At 43.0% G+C, this 14,876-nt stretch overlaps 1 protein-coding gene across 15 annotated transcripts in view; it reads right to left on the reverse strand.

Moving 5' to 3' along the window:
• Positions 1-14,876, reverse strand: part of prdm16 (PR domain containing 16) — a 716,909-nt gene that overhangs the window by 29,248 nt on the left and 672,785 nt on the right. For all 15 annotated transcript variants that reach the window (XM_043676051.1, XM_043676064.1, XM_043676050.1 and 12 more), the window contains 3 exons: positions 13,813-13,890; positions 4,421-4,590; positions 2,114-2,288 (listed from right to left, as the gene is read on the reverse strand). In XM_043676051.1, the coding sequence (XP_043531986.1) occupies positions 2,114-2,288; positions 4,421-4,590; positions 13,813-13,890 (423 nt within the window). The remainder of the gene's footprint in view (positions 1-2,113; positions 2,289-4,420; positions 4,591-13,812; positions 13,891-14,876) is intronic.

A 14,876-nucleotide genomic window follows, 5' to 3' on the forward strand; every position in this document is an offset into this window, starting at 1 on the left:
GTCTACTTCAGAAACTAGTGGAAGAAGTACTGGATAATACAGCACTTATGAAATGAAGCCCAAAGGAGGGAGCTTGTCTGTGAACTGTATTGTGGATAAGAATATGAGAAGTGACAGTAATTGATTCGATGATGAAGTAATTTGTTGTCATTATGAGGTTCTGGCAAGATTGGAATTCAGCAAAACAAAAACTGACAGAAAGCAAAATAAATAACATTAATGCACTGTCGGACTCCTGATGCAGTGTCTCCCTGTCTGCATTTCTTCTCCATGAATCGATCTAATGGGTGGCATTCTGTACTGATATATACAATTGGTTCATGTTCAGTAACAGAACCTGCTTCTAATAAAAGCCTGTTTATTGGAGAATACATATTCAACAGAACTCCACCATCAAATGTCAGTGTGTCTGTTTTGTAGGAAAGAGTCCAGGTTTACATTGCAAGTGAATTGACGAGTAAGTTACAAGAGGGAAAAGGCTTTCATGCTCCCACTTTTAAATTACTGTATCAGTGAATGTCAGAAAAGTAAAAAGGAGGGCTTGTGGGAATTTCTGTCAAGAACAACTTCAGAGTGAGCTCAGCAGGTAGTGAGGGACTGCAGTTTATAACTATCCCTAAGCCAACAAATAGGCTGACCAATACACACTCCAAAATCCTCAACCTAGCCTGTGTTGGTCACAACTCAAGAGTTTCAAAACAAAATAAAAGGAAGAAAATCAAATGTTTTCTGCTGGTTTCTTCAAACCAGAGAAGAGTTTACCAGTACCTCCCCCACAGACAGGAAAAGGACAAAACCTGGCTCTGGAGTTACTTTGCAACCTTAAAGGATTTAGTCAACTAAAGCACAGCTCCAACTTAACACACTCCTTGCAGTAAATGGTCACAATATGATAACCAAACAGATGACTTGCAGTGAGTATTGCTACAAGGGACATGCAGGTTTAACTGTAAATCTTTATGATTTCGGTTTGAAAGGAGATATCTGTACACTTACTGCTGTATTGTCTCAATATTTTATGTATAACTTTAACATATAAATGATACAGTGCAGAAGGGGACCTTGTAATGGCTGGAAGGTGGTGGTGGTGGTGGTGGGGGGGGGGGGGGGGTGCGTTTTGAGCAGGATGTCCCTTACTCCCCATGCCCCAGGAGACTGTGAAGGCCAATGCATTGTGGCACTATTCCTCATTCATGGGCTGAACCAGTGGGATAGGCTGAGAGGCGACTAGCCCATAAAAGCAGAGGTCGGGAGTGGGGGTGGGGTGGGGTGGGGGAGGGTGTTGGAGGGGAGGTGGGAGGTGGGAGGCCATCACCTGCTATCACCAAAGCCAAAATGGAGAAGGTGGCAGAAGCCAACTAAGCTCCGTAAACCACCAAGTTAGGGCTTCTTCCTGCCTCGCCGGTCATTTTGCCAGCAGCGTGTGGACCTCCACCACATGGGAAAACACAAGAGAATCCATGGTGGTGCCTGACCAGGCTTGGTTGGTCGGTTGGGGGGGGGGGGGTTGGAGATAGCACTCCAAATCCTCCAGGAGAGCCCCCCCCACCCCCACCCTCCACATAATGGATATGCTTTCTCCAAAGCCTGTTCTCAGCAATCCCTTTGCCCTTCCTTGCAGTATCCTGATTGGCTATTTCTGTCATACATTGGCTATTTTATATATAAATGAGGTAAAGCTGTGGGATTGAACGTTCATGTCTTTCCAATGGATGGTGAAAGTCTTAACCTTACGCCCAAACTGGGTCTAAAGCCACCCCCTGTGAAGCCTTCCATTGCTGTGTCCAGCTCTTGTTTGTCTCATCCTTGCTTCTCATTTTTACAACAAGTGTCACAGTACATTCCTTTTTTGGAATGGGATTCTCAAGTTTATTCAAATACAATAGATTAAAAAGTCTGAGTTTACTCAACGGGCTTTGTATGCAGTTGATTAGCAACGGGAGAATGGGGTGGGAAGAAGATTCAGCAAGTGGCAAGAAATCCCAAAACAATGACATTGGCCCTCAGCACAGAATGGATCTCTTGCACATATCTATGTAATTCTGTGAAACTGCCTTCTGTTTTTCCCTCACACGTACTCAGAGGGGCCTATTTCAGGAAAAACTGTGGTCACCTTTTGTCAGCTGAACTGGACGCCTGGCTGAGGTCATTGTTTCCAATGAAATTCCGGATTTCGGAGAAGTATGACTCCTCCTTTTCCTCCAAAAGTGCAGTATTGTCTAGCTCGGAGTTCGGTGAAGAAGCGGTGGTGCCCAGGTGGTTGGATGAAACCCCAGAATGTTGGCTCACTGAAACGGGAGAGAAATATATCAGAAGCTGTCAACAGGAAACAGGAATCATTTTGTATAAATCATTGAAATGCACTCACTAATTTTTCAACAATAACATCCCCACACAAGTTGTTGTTCAGTCAGACTCCTGATTCTGTACAAATCCATAAAGGGTCATACAGGCATACAGCAAGGAAACAGGCCTTTTGGCCCAACTAGTTCATACCAACCAAATTTCCTTAACTGAACTAGGCCCATTTGCCTTCATTTGACCCATGCCCCTCTAGCCGTGAAGCTGTCCAGATGTCTTTTAAATGTTGTAATTGTACCCTCTTCTCCCCCTTCATTTGGCAGCTCATTCCATATACACACACCACTCTCAGTGTGAAAACTTTTCCCCTCAGGCCCATGTTAAATCTTTCCCCTCTCACCTTAAACCTGTGCTTTCTACCCTGAGGAAAATATCTATCATTACTGGGAGTACAGCAATGAATTGAGAACTCAGCGACAAAGATTTGATGGTAATCATAGGATCCCAACAGTGCGCAATGAGACGATTCGGTCCATCGCGTCTGCACCAACTCTCTGAAGAGCATCACACCCAGACCCTGCTCACCCATCTCAATCCACATAAACCCACATTTATCATGGCTAATCCAGCTCACCTACATATCCCTGGACACTTTGTGGCAGTTTAGCATGGCCAATCGATCTATCCTGCTCATCATTGGACACTGGTAAGTGTTGCTTCAGTGCACAACATGAGGTGGGTGCTGCCTAGGATGGAGATCACCAACCTGGTATCAGATAATATTACAAGACCAATGTTCTCCCAGACTAGTTTCAATCAACATGTCCAAATCGCCCTTGAGTTTTTCATCTAGCTTTTGCCTGTCCCAGTAACATAAAGATTTGAATGAGTTAAAGAGTCTCTTAGTGTGTGCTTAAGGCTTTATAACTCAATGGGGTAGGTTAGTTGGACCAGCTACAAGAAAAGCAGAAAATTCTGGATACACTCATCAGGTCAGACAGCATTTGTGGGGAGAGAAACATTGAAGTTAATGTTTCGGGTCTGTCTTTGCAATAACTCAGTTCTAGTGAGAGGTCAGAAATAAAAAAGTCATAGATCTGAGACATTAACTATCTGCTCTTCTCATCACAAATTCTGACCGACATGCTGAGCGTTCCAGGACTTTCTGTTTTTATTTTAGATTCCCAACATTTTCAATATCTTTCTTTTGTCACAGTTAGTCATGTTGTTCTGGGACAGGAGTCTGACTGGGCCAAGGTCAGATGTTGGTTCCCATCCCTGAAAGAGGTGAGTGAACCAGTTGGCCTTTAACAACAAGGTGACAGCTTCTCAGAGACTGTTGTCGACATTATCTTTTTAAATTTCAGAATCGTTTCAAATGGAGACAAACACAGAGATTGCTGGAGAAACTCAGCAGGTCTGACAGCATCTATGGAGAGAAACAAGAGTTAACGTTTTGAGTTCACTATGACTCTACTCCAGACTGTACTGCATCATCCCCACCTTCTGCAGTCTTAATGGACTCAAAACTTAACTCTCTATCTCTCTCTCTCTCTCTCTCCAGATATGCTGCCAGACCTGCTGAGTTTCTCCAGCACTCTCTGTGTTTGTTTCAGATCTCCAGTTTTGGTTGCCTCTTTTCAAACTGGACTCGATTTCTCAAACTGTTCAGGTTGAATTTGAACTGTCGCATTGTGGATGTCCAGAACAACAACATAACTGGAAGTTTCACAAATGGTACTGATCTGGGGTGGCTCAGTGGTTAGCACTGCTGCCTCACAGCACCAAGGACCCGGGTTCGATTACAGCCTCGAAAGTTTGCACTGTTGGGATCCTATGATTACCATCAAATCTTTGTAGCTGAGTTTTCAATTCATTGCCATACTCCCAGTAATGATAGGTATTTTCCCCAGGGTAGAGGGCACAGGTTTAAGGTGTATCTCCCTGTAGTCCAAAGATGGGCAGGTTAGGTGGACTGGTCGTGGGAAGTGTGGGGCCAAGGGGAATAGGGTGGGATGCTCTTTGGAGTGTGGGTGCAGTCTTGATGGGCCAACTGGCTTCTTTCTGCACTATGGTGATTCTATGATACCGTTCCGGTGAGAGGCAGATCGTGAATTACCTGGAATACTCTCATTCTCGTGTTTCTTGAGGTGGCGATCAAGGTTGGTTTGCTGCCCAAAGCAACGGTTACACAAATGACATTTGAACGGCTTCTCTTTGTTATGGATGTTGCGGACGTGCCTTTGCAGGTTTGAAGAGATGCTGAACGACCTGTCACAGTATTTACACCTGCAAGGACAAGTATCACTGGCTGTAAAAACAATTATCATCTCCAAACCTTAATCGAGAATTGTAACAAAACCTCTTCAAACGTGAATATCGCTCAACGTCCTATTAAATGCATCCAATCAGTTTAGCTTGGAAACAAATGGCCCATTATCCATTGCAATTCCTGGGTAATGATCTTCATTACATTACAAAAGGGTAGGCTGAGGTTCTGATAGAAGTCTTTAAAATTAAGTTCTCTCAGTAAACATAGAAAAAAAACTGAAACAAACACAGAGAATGCTGGAGAAACTCAGCAGGTCTAGCAGCACGTGGAGAAAGAAACAGTTAACATTTTGAGTCCAAATGACTGTTCTTCAGAACGCAGAACATTCACTTGATTTCTCTCCACAGATTCTGCTGACTTTCTCCAGTGTTCTCTGTTTGTGTTTCAGATTTCCAGCGTCCACAGTGTGTTGCTTTTGTTGGGGTCGAAAAAATACTTCCAATTGTTCAAAACACAGGGTGATAAATGCAAGACTGATGTAAATAAATTCCAGAAGGATTTCAGGATAAACTTCTTTAACTCAAGAAATAAAAAGAGGTGAGAATGTGGCACTTGCTTTAACATGGAACAGCTGAGGTGAATAGCACAGGCACACTGAAATGAAAGCTGAACAAGTACATGACAGACATCAATAACAGCAGTACCTCTCAGGGACTGCAAAATTCAATATGGCGGCTTACATAAATAATTAGGTATGGACAAAAATAAATGTTGGCCTAACCAGTGACTCCCACTTCCCATGAACAAATTAAAAAAAGAAAAACAGACAAAGATGCTGCAAAGATGAAATGGAGGAGTGAGAGAAAACTTGTGAGAGGTCTCAACCCCAGCATAGTCAAGATTAGTGTGGTGCTGGAAAAGCACAGCAGGTCAAGCAGCATCCGAGGAGCAGGAAAATCAATGTTTCAGGCAAAAGCCCTTCATCCGGAATTCCTGATGAAGGGCTTTTGCCCAAGACATCGATTTTCCTGTGCCACTCTAATATTAAGTCTAATCTCCAGCATTTGCAGTACCCACCTCCACCCTCAACGCCAGGATAGACCAGATTGCCTGAATGGTCTATTCCTGTGCTTGAAATTCTATGAAATCACCCATCATTAAAGACTTTAACAGCCAATGGCTGAATATAGTAAAATTTGATGTTGTTCTACATAATAGAGTCATAGAGTCATACGGCACAGATGACTCATCTATGCTGATCAGACGTTCCAATCTGACCTAATCCCATTTATTAGCATTTACCTTATATTCCTCGAAACCCTTCCTTTTCATGTATCCATCCAGGTGCCTTTTAAATGTTGTAATTGTACCAGCCTCCACCACTTCCTCTGGCAGCTCATTCCATACATGCACCACCCTCTGCAGGAAAAAGTTACCCCTTATGTCCCTTTTAAATCTTTCCTCTCTCACCTTAAACCTATGCCCTCTAGTTTTGGACTTCCTCAACCTTAGGAAAAAGACCTTGGCTATACATCCTATCCATGCCCCTCATTATTTTATACACCTCTGCAAGGTCTCCCCTCAGCCTCCAGGGAAAAAAGCTCCAGCCTATCCAGCATCTCCCTATAGCTCAAACCCTCCAGTCACACCAATATCCTTGCAAATCTTTCCTGTACCCTCTCCAATTTAGCATTCTAGTGACTAGAACTGTACAATATTCCAGTCTGCACAGCCACAACATGACATGCCAACTCCTATACTCAACTCACTGACCAATGAAGGTAAGCATGCCAAATGCCTTCTTCACCACCTTGTCCACCTGGGACTCCACTTTCAAGGAACAATGCCTCTGCACTTGAAAGTCTCTTTGTTCAGCAACACTCCCCAGGAACCTACCATTAACTGTACAAAATCTGCCCTGGTTTGCCTTACCAAAATGCAATACCTCACACTCATCTAAATTGAATTCCATCTGCCATTCCTCGACCCATTGGTCCATCTGATCATGATCCCATTGTACTCTGAGGTAATCTTTTCACTGTCCACTGCACCATCAATTTTGGTGTCATCTGTAAACTTACTAACCATACCTCCTATATTCACATCCAAATCATGTATGATGAAAAGCAGTGGACCCCGCTCCGATCCTTGTGGCACATTACTGGTCTTAGGCCTCCATTCTGAAAAAGAATCCTCTTCGACCACACTGTATCTGGTACTTTCAAGCCAATTTTGTTACTAATTGGCTGGTTCCCCCTGTATTAGATTAAATTCCCTACAGTGTGGAAACAGGCCCTTCGGCCTAACTAGTTGACACCGACCCTCCGAAGAGTAACCCACCCATTCCTCGACATTAACCCCTGACTAATTCATCTAACTCTATGGACAATTTAGCATGGCCAATTCACTTGACCTGCACATCTTTGGACTGTGGGAGGAAACTGGAGCACCCGGAGGAAACCCACACAGACATGGGGAGAATGTGCAAACTCCACACAGACAGTCGCCCAAGGTGTGAATCAAGCCAGGGTTCCTGGTGCTGTGAGGCAGTAGTGCTGACTACTGAGCCATCATGCTGCCCTTAATGTGGTATTATGTGGAACAATGTCATTAGTTCCTATTAGGAACTTCATTCCCCAACTATCAACTCCACCTCTCTCTGTGACAGCTCCCTGAGCTGAAGCAGATTATTTCCAATCTTGGTGTCATATTTAAATCTGAGGTGAACGTTTGCCAAAGTATTCTTGCCATCACAAAGACCGCTAACTCAGGCCTCTGGAACATTTCTCAAATCTATACCTGTCTCAACCTAGCTGATGCTGAAACCCTTCCTCCTTGTTTTTGTTACTGATAAACTTGGCTCCCATGTTTCTTCTGTTTATAAACATTGGGATCACCCAAAACTCTGATGGTCATGACCTTTCTTGCATCAAGTCCTGTTCATATCTATCAGCTTTGTGCTCTATGCTGACTGGCCTACACTGGCTTCCAGTTCAACAACAGCTTGAAGTTAAATGTCTCGTTCTTGTTTACAAATTCCTCCATGGCCTCACCCCTCCATTTTGATATCTTTTCCAACACCGCTATCATCTGAGATACTTGTGCCCCCCCTAAGTTTGACCTTTTGAGCATCCATGATTTTAACTGTTACATTATGGGTGGCTGCATCTTCCGCAGCCTGGGCCGTTAGTGGTGCCATTCCATGCTAAGCCTCTTTGTCTCACTACCTCATAACAAATTTTTCATCTTTAAAATGTCCCCCTTTCACAAAGCCTTAAACAGTCTACCTAAGAATCAAATTGTGCTTATAATGCTGCTGTACTATGGGACACACTTTATTACTTGAAAGATATTGTTGACCATAATAAAGGAAGCTCCAATAGTCTGCAGCTGACCATTTTTATGTTGCTTTAATTTGTTAAAAGGTTGAATGATTTAATAATTCAGATGAAGCAATGTAAATAATACAGTATGGAATTAGATCTTAAAAATCAAATAATTTGAACTAGAGGAAGTGGACCACAATGTCTTAAGATGTGATAATGGTAAAAATGGATGATCAATTTTTGACTTCCTTCATCTGATTTTTATAGCTCAGATCTTTCATGGACTAAAATGCTTTTTAAAATAACAGGAAAAAAAACTTGACTGGAGATAACTGAAGTGGCCACTTGACTAGGTTAAGCCAAGCTCATGAAACCATCAATGAACAAGAATCGGTTTGAGTGAAAATTAACACGATTATCAAAAGGCATTGAGACTATGATATACAGGCCCTGGTCGATTCCTGAAGAAGGGCTCATGCCCGAAACGTCGATTCTCCTGCTCCTTGGATGCTGCCTGACCTGCTGCGTTTTTCCAGCAACACATTTTCAGCTCTGATCTCCAGCATTTGCAGTCCTCACTTTCTCCCTGGTCGATTTGCACCATTGTGTAAGTTTCACAACTGGGATGAAGCAATTTACAGATGATCCAGCTTGAAAATTAACAATGAAGCCAGAAATGGGACTATAATATATTCACTGTTTCAACTTTTAGGCAGAGAGAGAAGGAACATGGATTAAGGTTTTCTTTCCCTCTGCTTCCCTCTGCCTCCTGGAAATCAGCTCCCAGTAAAAGGGGAAACTGGAAAAAACATCGATTAACTGAGAGCTTAAGGATATCCACAAAGTTCACCACTACTGAAGAAACAAGGCATAGGTGAAACAACTATAGTCTCAGAGTAAAATCTAACACTAAAGACTCTAACGACCCTTTAAACTGTCTGTTCTTGATCTTCCTTTTCGTTGTAGGCACCATCCTTGTATCTGTGTTTGACGTTGCATTTTATTACTTTTCTTAAGGCTAGTAAGTAATAAAATACCACTTTCTTTCATTGCATTAGCCTTACTTTTGATTAAGTTTCAATGAGGTGTGTGATATCGCTGCACGCACAAAATAAGTAAAAATCTTTGGTGTGGTCAGCTAAAGGAATCAAACAGAAGAGAGCTGACTCACCCCTCCTCATCTGGACATTGCACTTCGTGTCTTTAACTTTTAGCAAATTCAAGGGAGCAAGTGTTCCACCTGACAATGCAGCAATGTGTTATGCTGATCAGATGACTGCATTATGTTTTGAAATCACAAGGTTAAGGGGAGATGGGGAGGATGGGGAAGGAGGAAAAAAAAGCCAAAAAGAATTGCATTCTCAATCACTTGTTAGCCTGAAACCATGGGAGAAGGGTAATATAGTCACACTGCTCCAATTCAAATAGCCTTCTAATCCTAGTTGTATGAGTTCACATTTGGGAATGGAATTAAAAATCACACATCAGGTTTCAGTCCAACTGGTTTATTTGGAAGCACAAGCAAATGAAAAGGCAGTGCTCTGAAAGCTAGTGCTTCCAAATAAACCTGTTGGACTATAACCTGGTGTTGTGTGATTTTTAACTTTGTCCACCCCAGTTCAACACCGGCACATCCAAACCTTGGGAATTGAGCATGCGAAAATGCACTGGGTATACAACTCATCGTCCACCTCCAGCCAGCAATTAGCCAATGAGGTGCCATGAACTGGGGAAGGAAAGGAAAACTGAAAGAAAGGCGCCCTGAAGAGTTAACACATGGTAAGTGGAACACACAGCAGCCAGTCTGTGAGCTGTTCCCAGGGGTTTATTGATAGATTTGATATGCCACAATTTTACCTCGCTGTACAAACAGCAGAGTTCCACTTGCGCGGCTAATTGTGCTGGGAAAATTGCTGGGCATCAAAAGTTTTAATCAGATGAATCCTTTTATGTTCAGCCTAAAAAATGCCTGCTGCTAATTTAAGATCCTGGTGCTGCAAGGGTCAGAGGCAATTGTCAGATGGCGAGAAAGCTGAATGTTTTGTTTAGTGCACCAGGGACCGAGAGTTACTTCATCTGGGCCGACTGGTCATCACTGCAGTGCCTGGATCATTTGCTTTTAAACTGGGGTTTTCGAGCGGTCACTTTTCATCAGACAATCTCCTCGCACAATCTGATAATCACTGTGCGAGTGAAGTGCTCTGCACTGTGAACCGTGAAGGGGTTTAAAACAAAGCCCCGGTCTGCTATCCAATGTGCTGCATATTTACCTCGAAGTCAACTTGAAAAGTTGCAGGGAAAATGAGCTCAGTCATTTGTTAGGGTAAATTGTTTCTAAATTACCTAATCATAGAGAAAGAGGGAGAGAGGACAAAAAAAAAGCTGACAAAGTTAAAACATCATCCTTAGGGGATTTTCAATCGGCAACTTTGACGCCAAACAGGGAGCGAAAAAGTGATGTCGATAATGGACACAGATTTAAACAGAATCAATCTTCTTTCGGGGCATTTTTAAAATTCCTTAATCTGCTTATTGCAGCTGATCCGGTAGATTTCCAATGAGTGAAAGGTTACATTTGCCCTCATGCATTCCTCCTGACTTGCGCAGTTGAGTGGGGAGGTGGCAGGGAAGAGAATTTCCTGATTATTCATTGTTCCTTATTGTTTTCCATCTGGAAGATGGGAGTGAGCAGCTTTAGTGGAGAACAGCAAAAGTCCTGTCGGTGGCCAGTTACTATTAAACTCGACGATTTGTGGGTATTGTCTAATTGACTTGTTCAGAGATGTTATTACATGTCCCTGGAGGAATTGGGACTTGAAGCCTGATTTCCTGGCTCAGAGGTGGGGACACTACCACAACAGCCCATTCTATGATTTCTGAGCTACTCAGTGATTCTCTTGTGATTGGTGCAGTCCATTTAGGCAGTAGATCTGGACAACTTACACCACCCACTCATCTACCTGCCCTACACCATCTGCTCTCATGCGTGGATGTAGACTATACAGCCCTGTGCCATTACTGAAGTCCTCCGAGGGTCTAGTAACATTTATTTACCAACCATCATCACTAAAACTGGCCATTTATTTTTCACTGCTGTACGTAGGACTTGCTGTGTGTGTATGTTGAACTCTCCCATGGATTGCAGATCACTAAAATCAGATAATTTTAATATTCCCAATGGCAATATAGCTGATGCAGACATCTCTGTGTCCCTGGACACCAAGCCATTTCAGATCTGTTTGCTCGGTACAAATACAGCCAAGATATCAACAAAAAGGAAGAAATAAACGAGACTCTCCTATTCCATTTAGGGTACAATGACATGGGATCTCCACATTAGTTATTTAACACTGGGGATAATTTAAGTTGTGTTGAGTTTCAATTTGTTTTTACAATCAAATAAACGAGAGCTCTTCACATTAGTTTAAAATGAATAGTGTGGGCTGTGCATGATTTGCCTGTCCCCACTGGCTCCTTATACTGCTGTGATCACATTCCCCTGTACCCTGGGAAATAAACAAAGTGACATCTGGTTAGCATGAGTGCCATGACCAGCACGGTAAAGGTTAATGTAGTTATACCCTCAGGTCTTAATCAGACCCTAGAGAGAAATATTTTTCTCTGCTTTTGTTACACACTTTTTTTCTGTTTCCTGTTTGGTCTTGGACGTCCTCTATGGAGAGGAGAACGCTCAGCACCTTTTTCCATATCAATAATGCCACAAATAACAGCAACATTTCACTTGCAGAATTAACCTTGCGCTGTTAGCCATGGATATGTTGGTTGCAGTCTTGGAGGGTTGTGGGTGCAAGACTCACTCTAGTGCCTTGCGCCTTTAATACAAGCTGATGTTCTAGTTTGCAGATGTGTGATACCAAAGGAGTACTGCTCTTTCAGACGTACGGTGTTTTGGATGAGATTGTTATCTGATTTCTTAGTGGATGTAAACTCCTTCATGCAGGGTCTTCTTCTGGTGTCACTTAACCAGCATCAGTGAAATGTGCTATCTGATCATTATCTGATTGTAATCTGTGGGACCTTGCTATACACAGATTCTTCGCTGGGTCCCCTGCACTTCAGCGTTGACTGCTTTACAAAAATGCTCCACTGGCTGTGAAACATTTTGGCTATGGCCATGAAAGGTGCCTTATAAATGCAAGTTTTTCTTTTACGGACACTGAACCTCTCCCACAGCTTCAGAATCCCAGTAAAATGTTCAATTCTTTTAGACCCTTAGCAATGTTTTAACATCTATCATCTGAGGAAGAAAGAAGAATGAGAGAAATATTTCCCAAGTCCATCTTTCAAATGTCCTATGTCTTGAGTTAAAAGTCAGACAACACCAAGTTACAGTCCAACAGGTTTATTTGGAAGCACTAGCTTTCAGAGTGCTGCTCCTTTACCAGGCGGTTGTGGAGCTCAACAACCTGTTGGAGGAGCAGCGCTCCGAAAGCTAGTGCTTCTAAATAAACCTGTTGGACTGTAACTTTGTGTTGTGTGATGTTTAACTCTGTCTAACATCAGCTCCTCTACATCATGGCTATCTCTTGCGGCTATTTTTAGCACCCTCCTCTCTGCAAGTTTCAATTTTATTCTTCAGTGCCCAAATGAGTCTGTTTTCGAGAAAAAGAGTCCATGGGATAGCACCTCAGAATTGGAATCCTGTGTCAGGCCACTTGTACGAAATCCAGGGGTACTGAGGCCATACCACAGTATAGTGCTATACTATAGTCCAAAGCTGAAGCTTGTCAATTCACTATTGACCAAAGCTCAAACCTGGAAAAGTCTTCATCCAAATGGCTCATTCTCTTACTGCTAAGTGCATTCACTTCCACAGCCATCAGGAGACATCCCCTCCATTTTTGATGCAGATCTTCCAATGGCACTGCTCACAGTTACAGCGTTTCACTGTTAGCTCAGACAATACCTAACTCCGACCTCTGCCTTTGAAGACACTGCTCAAAGGTTCACCCTTTGGGAAGTGTTCTGAAGAGGTAAATGCAGAGAACTGTAGTTGTTTGCTGCAACTGACATCAATTTGAAACAAAAGCAAAAAGAGCTGGAGAAACTCCGAAGATCTGGCTACATCTGTGAAGAGTCGAAAAGTGTGGCGCTGGAAAAGCACAGCTGGTCAGGCAGAATCCAAGGATGCATAAGCCCTTCATCAGGAATGGGGAGGGGGAAGGGGGCTGTGGGGCAGGTAGCTGGGCAGGCCATTGGTGGATACAGGTGGGGGTTCCTGCATTCACCTATTGCCTTCCCAGCTACCTTACCCCACCCAGCCCGCACCCCCAGCCCTACATTTATCTCTTAGACCCCTACCCCTCCACATTCCTGATGAAGGGCTTATGCCTGAAATGTTGACTCTACTGCTCCTCGGATGCTGCCTGAACCTGCTGTGCTTTTCCAGGGCCACACCTTTCAACCCTGACTCTCTAGCATCTTCAGTCCTCACTTTCTCTCAGCATCTGTGAAGAGAAAACTAGAGTTCACATTTCGAGTGTCTGTTCTGATGAAGGTTTAGGCTATTTTTCTGTCTACAGATACTGCCAGATGTGCTGAGTTTCTTCAGCAATTTCTACTTTTGTTTCAGATTTATAGCATCATTGTTTTTACTTTAAGAAAACAATTTTAATTTTTTGACTCCAGTTCAGAAAGCTCAACGTGAAATGGCTGGATTCTTTTCTTTCTAAAAGTGAGAGATTTTTAAAGTGAATGTGCACACTAAACACAAGATGTTTATCAACATGAGGAGATAACATTTTCTGAATTTGTTATAGTTTTACAAGAACACAACCAGTTCAGTGTCAGTTGAGAGACACAGAAGGCTGAGGAGAAGACACAACAGGCAGATGTGGGGGATGAGCAAAGGAGCTTGAGTAGCAGAGTACCATGAAAGGTTTGTGACCTTACCTATACGGCTGTTCTCCTGTGTGCGTTCTGAGATGCCGAGTAAGATTTGCTGATCTTGGAAAAATCTTCCCACAGTACCTGAAGGGGGAAGAAAAGCGACTATTTTTCCAGCATCACCATTCTCGAAGTTCCTGCATGATTTGTGCGCCCAAAGACCCCAGCGTCTGACTTATTCTGTGTGTTGGATACATCTGTGATGTCATCAATGAACCAATCCATTTGAGATGATTGACACCAGTAATTGGCATTCAGTTGATAAGCATTGCTATTTATTTCACCAGCTCAATGTGAAATAACCATTTCTTTGGTTTATGAGGTGGATCAGCAGCTTCAGAGTTTTAAAGCAAAGCCTCAAAGGGGTACGATGTAATTGGTGAGGGCACATCTTTAGTGACAGAGCACAAAGGGTTTAGCCATCTCAGCTTTGACTGGAAGACACCAGAGTGGATGACAGCTAAGCAGTTTTTCTGGTATGGTTGCTATGGAAAGTGTCAGGGAGTGGCATTAAAGAGATGGAACTGGGTGTTATCAGTGCGTACATGGAATCTGATTGCACCAAGAGGCATCCTGTTAATGAGCAAGAGGAGGAAGCTACAGGCAGATATTTTGGGGGATTTCCCGAAGTAATAACACCGGAGTTATTGGAAATGGTTTGGCTATGACTGGTTAGGGAGGATTAAAACCAAGCATGGATGACCCTACTGGTCTGAACAATGAGGGAGTGTTGTTGGAGGAGGTGGATCAATGGAGGTCAGCAACAGAAAGGTTGCAAAGTATGAGGAGGGATAATGGATCTTCATCACAGTCACAGCATATGTCATTTGTGATTTTGAAGAGGGCCATTTCAGTGCCTCCAACCTCATTGGAGATTGCAGTAGGAGCTGTTAGGAGTAGCAACTTGCCATAAATGCACATCATTGACTAGGTGGAATAAATTTCAACAGACAGCTTTTAGGATCCATGGTTCAGATCTAAAACAATGATGCAGACTACAGGACAGACGCCACAGCTTTGTTGAAAAGCTGTTCAGCTGAGATAATTTTGTGATATTATTAGCTTTTTGT

This window comes from Chiloscyllium plagiosum, chromosome 34 (assembly GCF_004010195.1).
Source record: "Chiloscyllium plagiosum isolate BGI_BamShark_2017 chromosome 34, ASM401019v2, whole genome shotgun sequence".
Classification (NCBI taxonomy): Eukaryota; Metazoa; Chordata; class Chondrichthyes; order Orectolobiformes; family Hemiscylliidae; genus Chiloscyllium; species Chiloscyllium plagiosum.